The following is a 22,452-nucleotide window of genomic DNA, read 5'->3' on the forward strand; positions in this document are numbered from 1 at the left end:
TCTGAATAAAGCACCCATAAAGATTCAATCCCTGTCTCTGATTACTGGGTCTGGTAGGCAACTGGCAGTGAAACTGGAAAAGACACTGGCATTCGGGCTGCCTGTCACTACCAAACCCAATAAGCAATGACAGTGATTGAATCTTTATGGGCGATTTATTCAGATGGCTGGTGATCCAAGAAGATGTGAAGCAGGAGACAGCATAGGAAGAACTCTGAGACTGCAATACTGTCACTGGCCAGCATTTAGCACCCTGGTTGCCAGGAAACACCTTTTACCAATTAGGTAGAATAAACAGTAAACTGAGGCAGGGAGGAGGAAGGAGACAGGTCTCACATGCTAAGTCAGCAGTCCTAAGTCTGGTCTGATAATATCGCCAGGTGTTCCAATATCACAAGAAACACTATATTAGCAAGAAACAGCCCATAATTCGAGTTTGGTTAATTGCCTACCTCTGGTCACTATCTGCCTTACAAGGGAGTCCCTGATGCTTGCAGAAAGAGCCCATAAATAACTTTGGAAATTGCCCCAAAATTTAATTAACTGCCTCCTGTCACGTGTATGTTTTACAACAGGATGACCAGATGGAGGCTGGAGCAAGATAAGAATTGGGGCGAATAGACCCCCACTCATCCCTAAATTTGGGTAGTTACATTTCCCCAGGAAAGCTGGCGCCACATTTACCCATTAATCAATACGGAACTTTTTTCCCTCCTATCCCACCAACTATATAAGTCCTAAGAACAAAGGACTTGATCTCTCTCTCTGGGGGGTGCTTGGCTCTCAAGCCACAGGGCCTCTGGCCACCTGGCCTCAGGCTGCCCAGGGGCTTGCCACCCTGGTCTCCAGCCTCTCTTGCTTTTCTCACCCTGCTTTGCTCTGAAACTTTGCCTTTCACCCCCTACTCTACCCAGTCCCGTTCTCTTCCATGGAAGCGAGCCACTAATAAACTGATTACATACTACTAGATTTGCTGGTATGTAATTCTTTTCATGTGTCAGCAAGAAGAACCAGGTCTCTCCTGTCAACAGATGGTGGGTTCATACCCTAACATACCATTTTGTCTTTTCTTTCCAGACCAGACTTTTTATACCAGGGAATAAAACAGGTACAGTGAGGGCTTTAAAATTCAGGGAGGATTAGGTGAGCGAAGCTGCAACATTTCTGTCCTGGGCAGTTATCTGTTCCCAGGGGCAGGTGGTCACCAGTATCTCCCTGGAATACAAAGGTCCAGGTGCCTCCAGGTGTCCCCAGGCAGTAACCTTTAGCAGAATCCCAGGAGGTCAGCTGTTTTCTCAGGAGCCAGGAGAGGCCTTATCTGTAGTTCCTGAAACAAAAGCTTTAACGTAGGTTACTTGCTAGGCTTATGACTTTTTACCTTAAACTAAAATTGTCCAACTCTTGAGTTCTCTATCAGCAGCAGGAATGCCTGCTTTTCTGGTTTCAGTGGGGGTGAGGGAGTTACATACTGATTGGTGGGTAAAGGTGGTACCAGGTGGGGTGGGGAGCTGGACCTGTGACTACCTAAAGGTAGGTATGTGTGAAGGATTATTAATCCAGATTCTCTTGCTCCAGACCACATTTTGTCATCAGTTGTAAAACAGATAGGTGACTGGAGGCAGTTAATCAAAGTTAGGACAAGTAAGTAAAGTTATTTATGGGTTTTTTCCCTGAGCACTGTGGATTCTTCTAAAACAGATAGTGACCAGAGGCAGGCAATTAACCAAAGTTGTTTTATGGGTTTTTTGTTTGAATGCTCTGGACCACCTCCCACCTTCCTCCTGCATTTTGCTAACTTCTACATAACATTTGTTTCTTAAGAATAACCAACTTAAAATAATCAAAATCCCAAAAGGCATATGTTAGGGTGGCAAACTCTGCTTCCTTTCAATTTTATCTAAAATTTACACTTAACGTAGGTAAAAATATAGGCAACCAATCAAGGAGGCTTAACTATAGTTACTAAGGGCAGTGGCTAGAGCTTTAGGCTTGGTGAACTTGGAGAGAACTATGTGAAACCCTTTAGCTGATGAGAGTATCAACAGAACACGGATACAAAATTTTTCATTTGATTTAAACCACTTATATCTTTAGAGTCTACATAGAAGTCAGGCTTGGGTCAGTCTTCTTGAGAGTGAACAAAATTGAGGAAACAATTTTGAGAGCTCTTTGGAGTTTCCAATTTTTGCAGGAGGGCTTTGCATGCACAGTGGTCTTAGTTCAGTCAAGTTCCTTGAGCAGCTGTAAGCCTTTCAGCACTGTTCAACTGCCCTGCAGAGGGGCTCCAGGACATGGACCAGACTTGTATTATGACATCAAAATAGTGATTAGTATAAACATCTAGCTAGTTCCTATTTGTTAAACAAAATTTATAGAATTTTGAAAACAATGCAGATGCTTTTAATCTATCAATTCATATGAGTTTGCAAACAGTAATCATCACCACCACCACATGTACTATTTTCAAATATTGACAACTACAATTCCAAGAAATTTTCAAACTGGTCTTTATATTCAAGGCAACTTTAAAATGAAGTAATAACTTATCATCTTGATACTGTGTGAATCTTTTAAAACAGTTATGGAAAGGATTGACAATGATATTTAGGTTTTGAAGGATGAGAAACTGCTTGGAGGAAATGAAAATATGAGCATATATATGTAACAAGGTGGAGCCAAAAGGCGGGGGGGGAGGGCAAATAGGGATTTGGAATGGGGCCCAGAACTCAAAGTGCCTAGGAAATATTAGAAAAATATATATATAGGATGTCCTCGCCCCCACAAGTCTGAGCTGGGGGATGGGGCACATGGAGCAGGGCCATTCAGAGCTGTTTTGTACAGCAACAGCTTTGCAGCTAACCTCTGGCCTGGTCATTTAACATATCTATAGCCTTTAACTGGTTTCACAGATATGTTAAATAGCTGTGGCCAGTGCTTTGAGCCTGGGGGATGGAAGTAACTTCCACTCAGCTGCTGGGAGATAGCTCCCCCTGGTGAGAGCTTGGAGAAGATTGGCTCCATGCGATGGGGCCACACCTGCCCAGACTCACTATGGCAACCCAGAAAACCTGGAAGAATACAGGAATGCTGGCAGGTGTAACTGAGTGTGGGAGGAGTCGGAAATGGGGCTGCAGAGGAAGACTGGCTCGGGGATTTAAACCCAGACATGGCAGCCATATGAGGGGAGAACTACGTGGCTTTGGCAGAGTGGGGACCCTACAGCTTTGACAAGAGTGAGGACCACGTGGCTTTGGGGTGCTCCCTTTTGCCACGTGGCTTAGGAAGCAGGAGAGACTTTGCCTGGAAGAAAACGGATGAAAGGACTCTTGCTGGTGGGCCATGAATAGGTGCTGAGGCAGGAGACAGCATAGGAAGAACTCAGAGGCTGCAATACTGCCACTGGCCAGCATTTAGCACCCTGGTTGCCAGGAAACGCCTTTTACCAATTAGGTAGAATAAATAGTAAACCAAGGCAGAAAGGAAGAAGGAGACAAGTCTCACATGCTAACTCAGCAGTCCTGAGCCTGGTCTGATAATATTGCCAGGTGTTCTAACATCACAAGAAACACTATATTAGCAAAAAAGAAGGAAAGTCCTTGAAATTCTATGTAACATTTCCACTGTCTAGGAAAAAAGGCCTTGAAACTGTGCTTTCATCCCAAGGCCTGAATGTGGGAGAGGGTCCACAGTGCCCAAAGAAAGAGCCCGTAAAACAACTTTGGTTAATTCCCTACCTCTGGTCACTGTCTGTTTTATGAGGGAGTCCCTGATGCTTACAGAAAGAGCCCATAAATAACTTTGGAAAGTGCCCCAATTTTAATTAACTGCCTCCTGTCACGTATTTGTTTTACAACAGGATGACCAAGTGGAGTCTGAAGCAAGATAACTATTCGAGCTAACAGACCCCCACACATCCCTAAGTTTGGGTAGTTACATTTCCCCAGGAAAGCTGGCACCACATTTACCCGTTAATCAATATGTAACTTTTTTCCCTCCTATCCCACCAACTACGTAAGTCCGGAGAACAAAGGTCTCTCTCTCTCTCTCTCTCTCTCTCTCTCTCTCTCTCTCTCTCTCTCTCTCACCTAGTCCTGTTATCTTCCATGGAAGCGGGCCACTAATAAACTCATTACATACTATCAGATCTGCTGATATGTAATTCTCCAGGAGCCTGAATCACGGACTTCTACTTCTTTTCCTGAGATACTGTTACCCAGACTAGGGCAGAGGGAGAAGGAAGGACTGTGTGTATCTGTAGGTATTCTAAAGGACTTTAGTCTGTATAACTTTTAAATAAAGATTTCCTTTCCTTTTCACAAATCTCTAGCATTGAGAGACGTCTTTCCTCTTACGGTGGGCATAGCGAACCTAGTGGGGGTCCTTTCGGTAATAGTATATTGTACACCTCCCCTTGGGTCTGTTCTGTAACATATATATGAATTCCATCTAGTTTTTAAAATAAGAAACAAAAATAGCCCTGACTGGTGGCTCAGTGGATTGAGTGCTGGCCTATGAAGCAAGGGGTCACTGGTTCAATTCCCAGTCAAGGCACATGCCTGGGTTGTTGGCCAGGTCCCAGTGGGGGGCACGTGAAAGACAACCACACATTGATGTTACTCTCCCTTTCTTTCTCTCTCCCTTCCCTTCCCTAAAAATAAATAAATAAATAAAGTCTTTTTAAAAATAAAATAAAAAACAAAAATAAAAGCTATTAAAGCAGTGCTTGGCTCCAAATTCATAAAGGTCTGTAGAATAAGTGTGATACAGTTATGATTAGAGGTAGATTATCGAAGGGGAATACCACTCACCTGTTATGTTTTGAAACCCTAAAGCCATCACAGAAGATGAAGATGAGGAGAGAGTAGAGAGTGGGCACTGCGAATCATGGCCTGTTGGAAAGGTGCTCATCTAGCTATGAAGATGTTTGATGTCAGTCTTCTGAGCAGCACCTTGGTTTCACAAATGAAGAAACAAGGGTAGTTAACAAAGTTCAGTGTGTGGCCCTTGGACTGCAGCGTTGTAATCACCTGGGACCTTGTTTCTTCTTCTTTTTTCTTAGAAACATGCTCTCTTTTTTTTTTAAGATTTTTATTTATTTATTTTTAGGGAGGGAAGGGAGTGGGGGGAAAGAGAGAGAGAGAGACATCAATGTGCGGTTGCTGGGAGTTATGGCCAGCAACCCAGTAATGTACCCTAGCTGGGAATCGAACCTGAGACACTTTGGTTCCCAGCCCGCGCTCAATCCACTGAGCTACGCCAGCCAGGGCTTGGGACCTTGTTTCTAATAGATTCTTAGGCCCTGCCCCAGATCTACTGAAACATGATCTGCATTTTAACAAAAGACACGGAGGCTTGCTATTACATTTTTTAGAAACATTAGCCTAAAAGCCACTAAATAGGACCCCTAGGGGCCCTCACTCGGTTTCCATTGAATTCCTCCATTACTGTTGCATCTTGCTGCTTTAACAGACCCCGTGGGCACATAACTTTCGCTGCTCTTTAGGTCTCATCTTGAGAAAAATCCAGGAAGATGCCCCCACCAGTGTCATCGTAAAATTCTGCCATGCCATGGCAAAGTGAGATGCCTCTGGGATTTGGGCTGCTATGGCAAGTTTTCAGGCTATTCTGGTGACACCTGTAACCCCGGCGTTCTCGCGAGATTTTGCTGGCTTTCTCAATTCGAATCTTCAGTCGCGAAGCTTGGGTTAGACCTTAGGCGCTCGCCGTCCCCGATGGTTGCCTAGCGACGGCGTAAACAATAGTCCATCTTTAACGCCAGTCCTCAGTGGGTCAAGTCCCCTTCATTTGGCGGGCTACCTAGAGGACAGATATGAATACACACAGGGGATCCCTGATCCCTCGGGAAGTGGAGACTCCAAAGGAGTTGCAGCTACGGGTGGTTCCTTTGGAGCTGAAGTTCCAGGACACCGTGGCGGGGAAGGTGTACCGCCAGTCAATTACTCTTCACAATCTTGGCCGCAGCAACCAGAAGATCCGGTTTCTGGAGCCGATCAACCAACAGGTAACACACCCCACAGTATTCCGAGCAGGACCTCAGGAGGACTGGGGCTCTAACACTGCCTTCCCACTTGGGTGCCCACATTGTCCTGGAGGGTAGGCACTAGGCTCCGGCGGGGATGGGGGTCCGGATTGGGTTTCCTGGTGAGCGGTGAGTTAAGTCTCTCTGTGTATACCTGTGCTTGCTTTGTTTGTTTGTTTGTCCTTTTTACTTAGGGTTGAGACACAGTGGGGAAATTTGATCTAGAACCTCCCAATTTCTTCATTCTGGGTATGGAAAGTAGGGAAGGGGGTTCCATGTCTGTCTCTGTTTGGCCCAGAATCTGTGTCTAATGATTCTGTAGAGTTAATGACGACCAACCTTTGAACCATAAAGTGCTTGATTATTCCAGATATTATAGGATATTGGGAAGGTTTACTATTTACATTTTAACAAGTACTTGCTGAGTACCTACTGTATAATAGGCAGTAGATGTGAGGAATGCAAGATGAACATAGCCCTTCCCTCATAGGACTTAGAAACTCACAGGATGTCAGTCAACGTCTAAGCATCAGCAAAATTAATGTTCTGAGAGGCTGCCCTTATCTTCTGACCTACAAGTTGACATAATTTCATCTCTATCTCACAGTTAGAGAATGGGTGTGAATGGATAGTTATTAGTTTACTGTGATCACCCTTTATCAGGGAAACATTTGGTACAGGAAAGGTAATAAGAGTTTTTGATGTGTGGGTGATGAATAACTGACTTTTTAGTGGAGTATTCCTAATGATGAATAGTATTGGATTCAGCTGGACTTACATGTACAAAGATGGAAAGGTGTCTGTGTGTTTTTGAGTTAAAGTTACATATATTTAACACAATATAGGAGGGCAATGAGAGAAAAGGACTTTCATATTCTACCTTTTATATGTTTAAATAAACTAATGTACTATTTATCTACACTAAAGTGCCCAAATCTTGAAAGTAAAGCTTGCTGAGTTTATATATGTAAGTATGTACCCATGTAGCCACCACTTGGCCCAAATCATAGAATATTTCTAGTACTCAGGAAGGTTTCCTACAGTACCTGGACTAATCAGCCCTTGGAGATGACCACTGTACTGATTTCTAACACCAAAGATTAGTTTGGCCTGTTCTTGTGTTTCATATAAATGGAATCACACATTCTTCATTTTCTTATTTGCGTTTTAACAATAGTAATGTGTTTATTTTTTAATAGTACAGCACAAGAGACTATTAATTGCTCATTAAATCAAAAAGTACCTGATTCCTCCAAATACTATATAATTAGTGAGAAAGCTTATTTCTCTACCTCACTACATATTTATGGAGCAAGTGACTGTGTATCTGAAAATACTTGCTTTTAAATCTCAAGCTGGCAGTAATCCCAGATGTGGGCAAACACTCTTTTATGGATGTCTCCTGGTTTTGATGCAGACAGAACAATGATATAGTTTGTTTTGTTTTGGTTTGCATTTAAGAGTTAAAAAGGAAAACTGTTTAGACCACATGTCTTGACATTGACGAGAGAATGACTAGACAGGCTCACTAGTTAGAGGCCAAAGCCAGGAGCCCATTGCATAGTGAAATTCTCTTTGGTGCAAGACTATGATGGGCACTGCAGATCCTTCATAGTCATAATGGGAAGTAGGGAAGAGATAGATGAGCAGAAAATGCATTAACTGTCTTGGAGGACAAAAGACAAACAAGGAGCTTTGTAGAGAGCCTTGCCATCACCACTATTATAATTACTTAGAAAATTATTCTAACACATGATACTAGTTGTTTTCCACCCTGACTCAAGATTCTGCATTGTCTATGTAGTGAGTACCTACTATGTGTCATATGAAGTGCTATATACTATCTACTGTGGGCTGCTGGTAGAAAATACAAAAGATACACTTTTGACAACACAATCCTGACTCATGTGGCCTCTGGTTCAGCCAAGACAGTCTTACTCATAATTGTCTCCTTACTGCCATGGCACAGACTTTTTAAAAATTTTTGATGCATGTTTTTATTTCCTCTCCTGCAAGAATCACTTCTTTCCAAATTCCACCCATTTTTGAGGGTCAATGTGTGTTCTCATTTTCTCTAACAAGTCTTTTTTTATATTATCTCCAAACAATTTCTACCCTACTGGATACCAATTGCATTTAAAGACATTCATTATAGTTTGGACTTGTGTGCCCATGAATCCTGGTAAATCTTTTTTTTTTTAGATTTTATTTATTTTTTGAGAGGGGAAGGGAGGGAAAAAGAGAAGGAGAGACACATCGATGTGTGGTTGCTTCTTGCATGCACCCTACTGGGGACCTGGCCCACAACCCCAGGCATGTGCTGTGACTGGGAATCAAACCTGCAACCCTTTGCTTCACAGGCCAGTCAGGGCTCAATCCACTGGGCCATACAGCCAGGGCTGAATCCTGGTAAATCTTAATTTTTATCTTAATGGTCAGTTCAGAAGCTCCTAAGAGCAGGGAAGTACCTTATACACTTTGCAGACCGCTCAAAGCGCTCGGCAACTTGTACTTTGACCATAAGCACCTGCCGCTGAAGCCCTGGTTTCCCTTCTTGAAGACAGAGCCTCTTTCAGGGAAGACAGTCAAACCTGACATGTGGACTGCCAGCACCCAAAGGCCTATCTGAGGAACAGTCTATTGTTGTCTAATTGTTTTGTAATTGCAGGGGGGTTGAGGATTGCAGTGTGATAGTTATGAGGTATCAGAATCATTGTTTGTTGGAGGTATGATGCTTTCAGATTGGTGGCTATCAACAAATCATTCCCATGCTCTATCTCCTTCATTGCTCTAAAGCACTGCTTAGACTCTCAGCCTGGCATTGAAATCCTTGAATAATTCTTTTCAACATGACTGCTATTGCTGCTGACTGAAGCTCTTTGCTCAGCTAGACTAGCTTATTAGCTGCCTGCTGAGAGATTATTTTGCTTATTCTTTTCTCTGGTTGTGTCTGAAATATTCCTGCTCCCACAGGGAGCACCTCTCTTGCTTCTCCACTTTTTAACATCCATCTCTAAGCCTAGGCCAAGTGCACTTCTTCCTAGCCCACAGTAATCATGTTCTCCTGAGGATTTTCATGATATGGCTGATTCACTCATGTGACACTTAATTAGTCCCAGGTTTACATTATTTAACTTTCTAGGGGTGTATAGTCTGCTTCCTTAAAGAGATTATGTATTCAGGAGAGGGACTCTGTACAGTTGTGGGGAAAGGGCTTAAGTTTTAGAGTCAGGTAGATGTGTGTTTTGAATCCACAATGCCTGACTGACCTTAGGCATTAATTACACTCTAGAAGTTCCAGTTTCCTCATCTATATGCTGGGAGCCATAATATGAGTCTTATAGGACTGTAGAAGTGCATTGAGATGTAGCAAGCTTGACCTATTATAAGTGCTCAAAAGATAGCAGTTCTCTTTGCTCCTTAATTTTTTTCCTGGAGTCTAGCAAATATTTGAAAAGAAAGAAAGCGTTTTTCCCCTCTTTAGCATGCATATTTCTTTTTTACATTTCCCGCAAATTATGAAGTCTCTGTTCCCATGTGGAAAGTATATAAAAAGCTATGTGTGTGTGTATACATGTATGTGTATGTGTATGCTTTTATGTATTATGCATGTATACATGATTGAGTAACATTTTTATTAGTTTGCTTTTCCTTTTTTCTATATTTAAGTACCCCTCAGCATTACATACTATTTCTCAACTGACTGCATTGTCAGTTTCAATTGTCATACTGTTAAAACTGTATCCTTTCAGATATAAAGGTATAAATAGCCATTTAGTCTTTGCCTCTAGGGTAGCAATATTGCCTATGTTTTTGAAATATTTCTTGAAATAATGTACACTCCTAGCATGATTTTGCTCACATGATTTTCATATTAGGAGTTAAGATGTGTAATTTGATTTTTTTTCTTCCATTGAAGTTCAAAGTGATTTTCCCTAGTATGGAGAAAGAACTTGCTTCAGGACTTCATATTACAGCTATGGTGGAATATCATCCAAATAAAGATGAAAACACTTTTGACCAACTATATATTGTCGTAGGAAACAAAGCAATAGAGATCCCTCTTACTGGGTACGTATTCTTCATATTCCATGCTGACATTTCGAGCACTCTTCAAATAAAAATTAAGGTCAAAGTAATATTCCTTATATTCCCTGACTAACATGGCTTGTTTTATCTGTGGTTTCCTTACAGCTGAACTTAAAGGGCAAATTTTTAGCAAATTTTGGTTTAAAAGAAATGAAGACTACTTTGCTGGTATTTTTTAAATAAGATAACTTAAAAACATTCAACAATTGCATGTATTCTTTTCTTTTTCCTTGATGTCACATCCTATTTATTTCCTCTATTTTTTGGTACATTTAGACAGAAAGACTTAGTAAAGAAAGTGGTATTTGTCTACCAGCAGCAGAATTAATATTGAAATATTAAAATGAATTTAGTATTAGACATGTGCCCTTTTATTTTTTCCCTTGTGTTTTTTCATTTTAATAAACTACATTTAGGTCTGCAATTATTTTGTTTCTCTGTGTATTGAGAGGTTCTGATTCTGCACACTATCCCATTCTGCATAAGAATCAAACAGTTGGTACATGTTATGAAAGAAACAAAAAACATTATGCTATTATAAATATATAATTTACATTTTCCATTTTATTTTGAGAAAGGCCATTTTTGGGCCCATTCTGCACATTGACATACCTATTGCCAACGTTCAGATTTGCTTGGTTGTGCTGTATATGGAGAGAAATGTTGAAGATGCTTCTGCCTTTGAGAACGGATTTTTGCCTTAGTCCTATAATGTACCCTCTCTCATGGGAGACCAGCTGCTCGCCAGAGTCACAACAGAAAGACGACACTGCCTCCTTAAAGTGTGACGGGCAGGGCTGAAGGCAGATGTCATGAGCAAGCTTGCTGCTATTTTTCCATTTTTAAAAAATTTGAGATGATTGCAGACTCCCATGTAATTAAAAGAAGTGATTCCTTGTGCATTTTCCCCAATGGTAACACTTTGCAAAACAATAGGATAATACCATGACTAGCAAATTTACAGTGAACAATCCACCTATTGAACTCATGTTGCCACAGCTTTACTTAAAATCCTGTGTGTGTATAAACTTTTAATTTCTATACATTTTTATTACCTATGTAGGATTTCGTATCCACCGCTAGAGTCAAGATACTGCGCAGTTCCAATGCCACAAGGATCCCTCCCTTTTGTTACTTTTTATAACCACACCCACCTCTCTTCTGCCTCACAAGCACCATCCCTAAACTGAAAACCACTAATCTGTCTTCCATTTCTAAAATTTTTTCATCTCAAATATGTTTTATAACTTTTGGGGATTGATCTTTTTTTTTTTCACAGCAAAGCTCCCTGGAGATGCAACCAAGTTGTTAAAGATATCAATAGTTTGCTTCTTGAGAACTAGTCCATGGTACACGTATACCACAGTTTGTTTACCCATTGACCTGTTGAAAGGTTTCAGGGCTAATCCCCATTTTTGGCTATTACAGACAAAGCTGCTATCAACATTCATGTACAAGTTTTATGTGAAAATAAATTTTAATCTTCATATGCTGGGTCATATGGTAGTTGCATATTTAGTTTAAAAGAAAATTCCAAACCTCTTTTTCAGAGTGGCTGTACCATTTACATTTCAGTGAGCCATGTATGAGCGATCTGTGTGCTGCATCTTCACTGGCATTTGTTGCTGTCACTATTTTTAATTTTGACCATTTCAATACTGGAGTTTCATATGAGCTTTAATTTGCATTTCTGTGTTGTTCCTACAGTCCTCGGGTCCCAAACCAGCCAGCTCTACCTTTTCACCAATTTTCATTATTCTCCTTTGATTGCCTCTTGCACCATTTCTAGGCTTTAGAGTTGTGTTTAGTGGGGTGGAACATGGAAAAATGGATGTATGCAATCTTGTTGGGAAACCAGAAGTTTGTATTATCTGATCTTCCTAAAGTGCCTCAGTTGAGAAATATAAAATCAGTGAATTTGAACACTGTTTTTATGTCTTTCTAAAAACTATGCCCCTCTTTCACATTTAAAAGTTTCTAAGATTGCAGAGATGCAATTGCATATGTATAATAAATGTTAACATAAGATAGTTACATGCCTCTTTTAGATGTGTCCAGTAAAATGGAAATAACATAGTAAGTGTTTAATAGTTGAAAGTTTTACCTCATGTTTTTTCCCTCAGATTTGTATTTGCATTCCATTTTTCACCATAGCATCACACCTTCTTTTATTTAATCAGATTTGGTATCATCCAAACTACTTTACTTTGTTAAGGTCAGTTCAACCCTTTTTGAGGAGGGTCAAAGGAATGCATTTTATGGGCTTAGATGGAGATTCCAAAACAGAGCTCCAAATGTGTTTTAAGCAACAAAAATATGGAGACATGTGGGTAGCCTCTGAAGGTGAGTACTTGGGAGGGTACACCATGTACTCAGATGCATAAAGTCTGATTTCTTTGTTTAAAATGTGTCTTCTTATCTTGCTTTCATGTCTTTATTGCACAATTCCTTTTACTAACAAATGTGCCACCAGTAAGTGGACCTGTAGACTTAACCACAAGGTTATAATCATTAAAATTCATTATGTGGTCCTCTTTTCTCCTCTCCTAGGTTGATTCCATGCTGTGATTTGGAAATTGAGCCAGAGGTTAATTTTGGGACTTTGGTTGCCAATAGTAAAGTGCATTGTAAAGAGGTTAGAATCACTAATCATGGCAAGGTTCAAGGTAAATACTCATGTCATAAAAATCAACTCACACTTTTGGAAGATAGTTAATACTATTTGAAAAATATACCTTGTATAATTAATGGATTCTCTGATTCACACCCCCCCTCCTCCCCGCAAATGTCTATGAGGTCGTTATATAGGGTGACTGTAAAAGACTGAAGCAATTATTCAGGAAAGATGACTCATTCTGCTTATGATTCTGATTAACACACCCTCACTCTCAGATGACTGGTGATGAACCCGTCAATAGAAGGCAGGACGGAGTCATGAACTGACCTAGTCCTTAGGGTCATCCTGAGATAGAATCAAGGCATAGTGACTTACAAGCTGTGTGATCTGGTACAATTATCTTTAATGACATTGACCTTGAGATTCCTCATTTATAAATTGGGTGACAAAATGTACTGTGCTTAATTATGTACGTACTTAAGGTTGTCATATGGTACTTAACGTAGACACTCAAAATTTTTTCCCTATTCAAGTTTGAATTCACATGATGGTCCCTAGAGAGCTCTTAGGAACTCTTTCTTGAAAGAGTAAATGCTCTTCTTCAGACTGGATTATTTCTGGAGATTTTTGCTGTGACCTAAGGGTTTGCATAAAGGCCTGTCTGCCTGTGCTCATGCACATTCTTCATTGCTGGTATACAGTAGGCATCAAAGTACTTATCCTTTCATTCTCATTGGATGGTCAGGGCTGTCATTTCTGTGAAATGGAAATGAGGACTAGCTCCGCATAGGGAAGACATTTTTCTCTAAGACTGCTTGTGGGACACATAAACCAGGTCTTAAACCCATCTGACACTAAGTTTGGATGTTCTATGGGCTGCTTGATTGAGCACTGGGAATTATTAAGGCAAAGGCAGTCTGTCACTTTACCAATTTTGGGGGGGCTAGGATATAAAGAAATAACACTGATCATTGTTCCTCATTGAATGATACTCATTTCACTTTTGGTGCTTTGGTTTTTAAGTGATTAAATTTCTGGTGCCTGTGGGATTGTGGAATACTAGGCTCATTTGTGGTCTGACCCCAATATTAAGGAGAGAGTCTTTCATGGCAAGTGATCATGGGCTGTATGGGCCTGTAGACTCTCTGGTTATATTTTACAGCAATGATATGCAACTGAGACAATTTTATTTTTATTATTTTACTTTCCAGAAATCTCTTGTAGCAGTTGTAAGTAACAAATACTTCAAAGTTTTGTTAATTTTCTCTCTTTATTCTAAAACCTCACCAGATCATACAGTTTTATTGTACATAAAAGCTCTCTATAAGTAAAAAAAGTATGGTTTTACTTTAATTGAATATTTAATATTATTTTACCTAATAAAATAAATAAAATTAAGCCTCAGACCCGGGTCCATATATTTTAGGAAAAATAATTTACATTGGCTTTTAATGTTGTATTTATATTTTATGTGTTCATAGTATTTGTAGTGAATACTGTATTTTGTAAATTATAATTGAGAACTGTAAAATGTTAATTACTATTACTTTACAAAAGAAAAAAGTATTGTCAATGAAACACATTTTCTTAGTATTGACTTTGTCCCTCATTCCTGAGGTTGAATAATGTTATTTTTCCACCTTTACCAAAATTGATAGCATTTTTTATATTTATAGCAAGTGCCTGTACAGTGTCATAAAGTCTTTATTACTATAAGCACAATATCTAAATATTCATGAGAACAGTGTATTTTCATGAAGAAAAAAACACTTATGTAGAAAATAGATTCAGCAACCAAAGATGACTTTAATAAATTTTTAAAAAGGATTTTATGTGCCAAATATTTTATAATTTTAGAGTCAAAGATCAAATGTTTACAAATTTACATGTACACTTAAGAGGACTCAAAAAACTACATTCCTCAGGTTCATGATTTGTATCAGATTTGTTTACTCTCTTTGGTGGCATCACTTTGGTTATCATCTTTGGTTTTGTAGACCCCAAAGTTTCTCTGTGTAACAACTTCACGATGTTTCATTTTTATAGCCCTTTATGAAGTATCCCTCCATGGATTTAGCCAAATGTTGTTGGAACATTTGTTTTCTGACCCTTTAAAAGAATGTTTCCTAAGTGCACTCCTGACTGTGCAAAGAAGCACTTATCTTTTCATTTTGAAAAGACACGGTTCAATCTGTAAGATGTCTTTGCTATTAGTACTTTATGAGCTGGTGAACTCCATGTTCTCTCACAATTTTATTGTTTCTCAGTTATCTTTGAAGATTGAAAAAACATTGTTATTTCAGCTCACCTCAAATTGCAATCATTTCTAAATCTCTTACCCTCAGTATTCTTCAACATTTCAGTAGACATTTTCCTACTACGGTGTTATGATGTAGAACAGTCTTTAAAGTCCTTAGTGTGACCTTTACATACCATTTCTGGGTTTGAATAGCTATCGGAGAACTCATCATCCTTTAGGTTTATTTGGGTCATTTGGCTCAAAATATATGACCTTTCTCTTGCTCTTAATGTGCACTGTCCCCCTTTTCCTGATTGTTAACATCACCTCCCCACTTCACTGTCTACAAAAGCCGGGCATCCTCTGTCAACCAGGAGATTTGCTAAATTGGACCCAACCCGTGTGTGGTCCTCGGGATCCTCCCAAACTACCCAGAAGCACGCACTATTTATTCACAATGCATATTTTTCTTTTCTTGGAAACTCATGCCATGGAATCTCAATATACTTTTCATGCATAATACCATGCTAGACATACAGTAGACATTCAGTAAACCTGTGTGTAATTGATTTGATTCAGTGGTTTAGTAAAGAACCATTGAGCTTTCAGTGAAAGGTGATTTTGGAAGTAACCCATTTAATCACATATGAGCATTCTGAAAGTCTCCAAAACTTAGTCATTTGGAGACAGGTAGAGACTGGTACATCTTTGGTATGCTTAGACCCAAGGAAACTTAGGGGGAAAAAAGCATACATAGCCAATAAAAATGGCCTTGGGTTGTAACTCTTGGTTTTCAGTAGCATTCTGTAAAACTACAGACTGTTTACCTGTTGTTTTAGAGGAATAAGGGCCAGATAACAATGCGTATTTTGCCACCCAGTGCCTAAGCTACTTTTCTAGAAAAAGTGGAGCAACTCTGATTCAAAATACAGGTTTGTACAGAAGACCCTTCATCTCAGCCACAACTGTATATGCTCTCCTAAGTCTCATCGGTGGACAAGTCCACATGTTTATTTTACAAGGCTTATTAACAACATTTGACACAGTTGGCCACTTTGGCTTCTGTGACCCCTCACTCTCGTATATAAAATCATGGTTAATAATAAATAGCTCACTTCCCGGCATCAGGTCTTCCAGGGCCCAAATCTTGGCTGCAACATTCACTGGCTGGGCAGCCCTAGGCAAGGGCTTTATACTTTCTGAATATCCACTGCCTCACTTGTAGAGAAACACATAGTGTCTGCCCTCTACAGTTGTGGTGATGGTTAATAAAATGCTTAGTACACCCTCTGACATGTCTTAAGTCTTCAATAAATATTCACTCTTAATGTTAGAATTATCCCTTTTCTACTGACTCCCTCCTCTTCAGTTTTCTTTTGGGGACTGCTGTCCATTTTTTGGCACATTAAATGCAGGTGTTCCTTAGGATTTGCCACGGACCCTCGTGTTTCCTCAGTCAACGTGCATTCCCTAGGCAATTACTTCCATTCATGTTACTTCATTGAAGTCTACACAATACTTTGTTCTTCCTTCAGGTTTCTCAAACTTAACATGCCTAAAACCAGACTCTTCAGCTTCTCCCCAAAACTTGTCCTCTTCTCTTTTTCATTAAATGTCACCACCATGTATTTGGGAAAGTGAGGAACTTGGCAAAATCCTTGAAGCCTCCATTTTTTTCCTCTCCTACCCCTTTAGTCAATTATTCAATCCTGTCTATTGACTTCCTGATCATATCAATAATTTGCCTTCTCTCTGTCCCATTGCCACTTCTCCATAACAGGCCATCTTCTCTTGCTTAGTAGTTACACTAGCCTAAATAATTTCTCTGAAGTCTCCACTCATCTTATAGATTACTGTACACACATTAGCCAGTGTTATATCTGAAAAGAAATGAAAATTGATGGTAGAATTTCACCTGTAACATCCTTCCTGCAAGGATATTCTTCTCTTAGGATGATGCCCTTGTTCCTGTTAGCAATTAGAAAATACAACAGTCAAACATGTCATGATTACTAATGGTATTAAAGTTATATACAACACAGTAATGTTTGTGTACCCACAGTTTTCATATATTTAGAAGACTGAACAATATTCTTTTGGTTTTGTTGCTGAATAAATGTTTGAAACCTTACTTAGACTCCTGACAAATTTTGTCCAAGTGTTTACAGTACAGGATCAATTATACTGACTCAGCCTTAACTGAACTCATGCAGTTTTTCTGGAGAACTGAGTCAATAATACTTATTTATTTGGCATGGATAGAATAGTATAAGAATTTGTTTTATTTTATGACAGAAAATAAACCTTAAATATTATGCCATTAGCACTTTCCTAAAGTGATTGGATTAACAAATTTTGTCACTGTGAATTTGCCTTTTCCATCAGGTCATTTCTGTACTTAAGTTTTTTTTTTGTCTTTTCATATTTCTAGTACTTTTATTATGCTAATATTTAGTTTGCCTAAGTAAAGCAAATAATTTTGGAAAATGTCATAAAAGGTTATTTAAAATGCGTGATTTGGGCATTTGCAAAGTTGTTTCCATTGGCAGTATGCTCACTTGTGTTAATACTGTATAATGATATTTAAGAGACTTGTGGCTGGCTGTTTCCATTTGTTCGGTATATTTTGAGCATAGCTTTGTTCCAGGAACTATGTGGGATGTCAGGACCACAGAGATGGAAAATATAGTGTCTGATCTCAAGGACTGTGTGCTCTAATACAGGCACCAAATAACTGAATATTATGAACCATGTCTGCTTTTATAAGAAATTATTTTTATAGGGTACTTCTCATATGCTATTTGATTCTAGAAACCCATTCCTTTTGCCTTTTCCCTGTGTGAACTCCATTAATTCACCCATGAAGACGTGTCAGTGGCTATAAGTGTGAGTCCTGTGGTCAGAAACAGCCAGGTGAACATCCCAGCTCAATTACTTAGTTACCAGCATTAGTAGTCCACTATTGCTATGTAACAAAACCACCTCACAACTCCATACTTTAAAAGGGCAATTATTTTTAAAATTTTCATCTGTATGCAGGTGGGCTGGAACCTGACTGATCTAAGCTGAGCTCAGGTGGGTGGCTGCTTCAGGCTGCAACAGCTGGGGCTGTTCTGTTACTCACTGCAGGGCTGTGAGTCAGCTGGGTGGCTGTGCTTTATATTTGCTCATTCTGGGGCCCAGGCTAAAGGGACAGCAGCTCTTCACGAGAAGCATTTTTGTGGTAGAAGTGCGAGAGAACATCTGGGGTTCGAGCTGGCATGTTGTCACTGCTAGCCACATGCTATTGGCCAAAGCCGATCACATGATCACATTCAAAGGCAAGGGGTAGGAAAATATACTTTGTCCATGGTAGCATGATGTTAAGGATGCAGAGAAAGGTGAAGAATTGGGGTCTACCACAATAGTTGTGTGCCTTTGGACAAGTCACTCAATCTTTCTAATCTTCTATTTCCTTATTTATAAATAGAGGTAATAATTGAACTGATGTCATGAAATCATTATGAGGATTAAATAGAATACCATAGGGAAAGCTTTTAGCAAAAGTATCTGAATGCAGTAAGCAGACAATATATTTTAGCTGTTGATGAGGGTTGAGTCCTAACACTAGGCTCACGTATCTTTGGTGACCCTAGAACTTGCATTTGCAATCAAAGTGGTAATTCTTGGTCCTCAATAGATCATATATTCTGTAATACTTGTTTGTCCCCTACTAAGAGTATGAATGTACTATTATAAGGCTCCAGATAAAAACCATCTGCTCTTGTTCTCCTGAGGTATGTTTACCATGGAATACCGGGGCCCATTACCAATTGTCATTTCTCCAACTAATGGTGTTGTGGCGCCCAAGTCCTCAAAGACTGTTAAAGTGGATTTCTGTGCAGACCAGCCCAGAGTTGTAAATGAAGTGGCAAAGTAAGTGTGTACTATGGTTCTTAATTCTAATAGAGTACTTAATGCTTACCTGTTTTCCTGTTTCACTCTTCAGATATATGTATTGTCTTTGAATGTGGGTTTGCTGCTTTTTTTTCGGTCAGTATTAATTCATTGTGTCTCTAATCTTTGTTAGGCATGAGGGATTACAAAAATGGGAAGAACCAGAGGATGGCATATGGGTATACATGACAGGAGCTCCTAGTCTGGATTTTGTGGGTGGAGGGCGTAGATCAAATAAGGGCTCCACTAAGAAGGTGATGGTTGAATCAAACACTTAATGGTCAGTAGGAATTAGCTAGACACAGGCAGTGGTGTGGTTTGGGCTGTGTGTGTGTGCGTGCATGTGTGTGTGTGTGTGTATAGGAGGTGGGTGTTGGTGATATGAGTGGGTTAGAGGAGTGATTTCAGGCAGAGTAAGTAGAAGATCTGAGCTCCTAGAGAGAAGTGGACAGTGTTACACACAGGGAGATCAAAAGTTATGTAGAAGCAAAGAAATGCAGGTAAGGAGTGATGTGAAATGAGACCAGGAAAACCAGGTGCAGGGTCCAGTAAGGGACCTCATAGGGCAGCGTTATTTAATGCTGCATGTCTCAGTTCATTAGTGGGGTTTGCAATCACTATAAGGGGGCACTACCAGTTTTAAAACAATGAAATGGAAAATATCAAAATGCATTTCACCTAGTAAGGGCAAATGCTGATTTATAAAACTTTATGTTCATGCCTGTGCTCCTACATTAAATATAAAATATATTTTTTACTGAAGGTCACAGCCAAAAAAATATTTGAGAAAGAGCTGTGAGCCCTGATAGGAGCTTAGGTTTTATTGCGAAGGCTGTGGAATCTCAAGAAGGTGTCTTAATTAGTTTACATTTTAGAAAGGTCAAGCTAAAACCATTGTGCAAAACAAATCAGGCAGTACAGATGTGGAATGGATTGCCTGACTAGAATCTATAATAATGAAGCAAAAGAAAAATGATAAATGCATCAGCTAAGGTACAAATTGGGAGTGTGGAGAGAATTCTGCAGGTTAGAGGTATGTTATGGAGGTAAATTTGACTAGATTTAGTGACTGGTTATAGAAAGAGAAGAGAGAAGGGGCAGGTCTGTGGGAGAAGATCTGAGTTCAGTTTTGAATGGTTGGAATCGATTTGCTTTGCAGAATACTGTGGGGCCTGTTAGCCTGTTAGATTTACTTATCTTGAGTCCCAGAAAAAGTTTTGGTCTTGGTACATGGGGTCAAAGTTTGTCAGTGGATAAATTTTCGATGAAGCATGAGGTATCGAAAATAACTTTCAGGAGGGCAGAGTATGAGAGAGTAGGAGAGAAATGCCATTAGTCATGGAGTTTACAAAATATTTAAGTTCTAGAAGAATGAGAACATAGAGTCTGAATAAGTTAGAGGAAAACCAGGAAAGTATGGTGTCAAGGAAGATAAGGAAGGAGGGATATGCTAAGAGATGGTGTGAATTATGTTCACTGTGGCAGAGATAGAGTGTAGTGGCCTAGGTTTTGGAGTGGTCAGTTGTCTGCAGTATCTGATGGGATGAAATTCAAAAGGACTGCATTTAGGCCAGAGAAAGATGAATTTGGGGTGGGGGCCAGTTTCAACAGGGCATTCAAATTAGTCTAGGAAGTGAAGTTTTATGGGGTATATTCATTTCAGCAAAGAGTGGGATTTTGCTGAGATCCTTTATTTTGTAGGGAATTGACTTGTTAGGAAGGGGATGACACCATACTCCCAATTTGTACCTTGTTGGCTGTTTGACTTGGGGGAGTAGAATGAGTTAAAAAAGAATCTCAGAATTCTAGAACTAGTGGTAACTCTGGTATTTACAAAATAATTGGTGCTATGGACATACCAATAAGTTCTTTTTGGGATTAATTCATGCTATCGTTTCCCAACTTTAATGTCTCCTGGAGATAATGAATTAGTTTGCACATGTCATTTTTAAAAAGATTTTATTCATTTACTTTTAGAGAAAGGGGAAGGGAAGGAGAAAGAGAGGAATGTGCTGAAGACACATGGATCAGCTGCCTCCTACGTGCCCCCAAATGGGACCTAGCCCACAACCCAGGCATGTTCCCTGACTGTGATTCAAACCAGGAACTTTTTGGTTTGCAGCCCAGTGCTCAGTCCACTGAGCCACACCAGCCAGAGCTGATTGCACATATGTCAGCTGTGCAGATTCAGACAGAGGGCCTGATGGTCTCTGGCATGAATGTGAAAGGAACTGCTCTTAGGCCTTTGAATTTTAATTATAATTGGTTTTTATAAAAGTTCTATTTATATAAATATTTAGGACAAAAATGAAGTATATAGAATTCTAATTGAATGTATATATATATATATTTATATTCGTTATCTTGTAGAGTGAGATTGCAAGGTCGTCCACCCATGCTCGTGAATATCAAAGTTCATGTGGTTGAACAGATTATTGAACTATTAAACATAAATGATAATACAAAGGTGGAATGCATACGTTTTGGCTGTATTTACTTTGGAACATCAAAGATTGAGCATGCACTTCTATACAATAATAGCCCAGAATCTGTAAATTGGGTGGCTGTAATACAAAATGATTCTGTTGGAGAAGAATTGGTAAGTAAATAGTGCAACAGAAGATCAAGTATTATGTTTTGAAGCAGCTTGTTTTGAACTTATTAATAACAGAAAGCTGGTCTTATCTTTTCTCTTCCCTCCCCTGCCATCCCCTCTTTTCCCTTCCCTCTCCCGTGCCCCTCCCTTCCCCTTCCCTTCCCTTGTCTTCTTTTCTTTCCATTTTTTAGAGCCAGGAAAGGTTTGCTGATCAAGAAGGCTTAGTTTGAAAAGATGGGAAAACTAATTCTCAAATCCATCTTCCCAACAAGCTGTTTGTTTCATTATTCTAAAGATGTTTTAACATGCAAATAGTTAAGACTTCATTTCATGTGACTTCAAGAGTAACCTGAAAAAGTTCAGCAAATTAAACTAACATTGATAGTAGTATAGCTGAAGTCAATCAGACAAGTGTTTCTTATAAATCAGCGACTGATTGGGGGGGTTTCTGACCTCATCAGTTTCTTGAAAGTTCTTTAAATTTTATGATGTTCCTTGTTCAGATTTATGTATGGTATTTTAAAGACACATGTGTTCTCTATCTTCTGGTTGCTGGAATTTCTATAATTAGTTTATGACCTCTTAAAAACATTTTACTTTGTGTTTTGCCTTAATACTCTTTTATTTCTGATTTTATATTGCAGGGTACAAATACTCAACAAAGAACAGATGTTGCTATACATAATCTCACCTACTTCAGACAAATAAAGAACATAGATGTTACCACTTTTATCTCCTGTTTTCCTAATGACGGGACTTTACTGCCTTATCAAAAGATTAAAATTACATTTTGTTTCAGCCCAAAGTAAGCAAAAATTAATCCCACTGAGATGTTACTTATTAATGAAAAATATATTAGCCATGCATTCATTAGATTGACTTTAATATTAAAACTTGTCAGAAGGGACAAATTGTCTTTTTCTTATTACAGTTCT

General features: G+C 39.3%; 1 protein-coding gene across 1 annotated transcript in view; it reads left to right on the top strand.

The window, feature by feature from the left end:
- Positions 1-5,830: 5,830 nt before the first annotated feature.
- CFAP47 (cilia and flagella associated protein 47) overlaps positions 5,831-22,452 on the top strand; it is a 333,438-nt gene continuing 316,816 nt past the window's right edge. The window contains 6 exon segments of the mRNA XM_045860609.1: positions 5,831-6,022; positions 9,960-10,111; positions 12,680-12,795; positions 18,762-18,900; positions 21,292-21,520; positions 22,162-22,322. Coding sequence (XP_045716565.1) covers positions 5,831-6,022; positions 9,960-10,111; positions 12,680-12,795; positions 18,762-18,900; positions 21,292-21,520; positions 22,162-22,322 — 989 coding nt within the window.

The sequence above is a fragment of the Phyllostomus hastatus genome, unplaced genomic scaffold (assembly GCF_019186645.2).
Source record: "Phyllostomus hastatus isolate PE091 unplaced genomic scaffold, TTU_PhHast_1.1 phas_scaffold_200, whole genome shotgun sequence".
NCBI classification, from domain to species: Eukaryota; Metazoa; Chordata; class Mammalia; order Chiroptera; family Phyllostomidae; genus Phyllostomus; species Phyllostomus hastatus.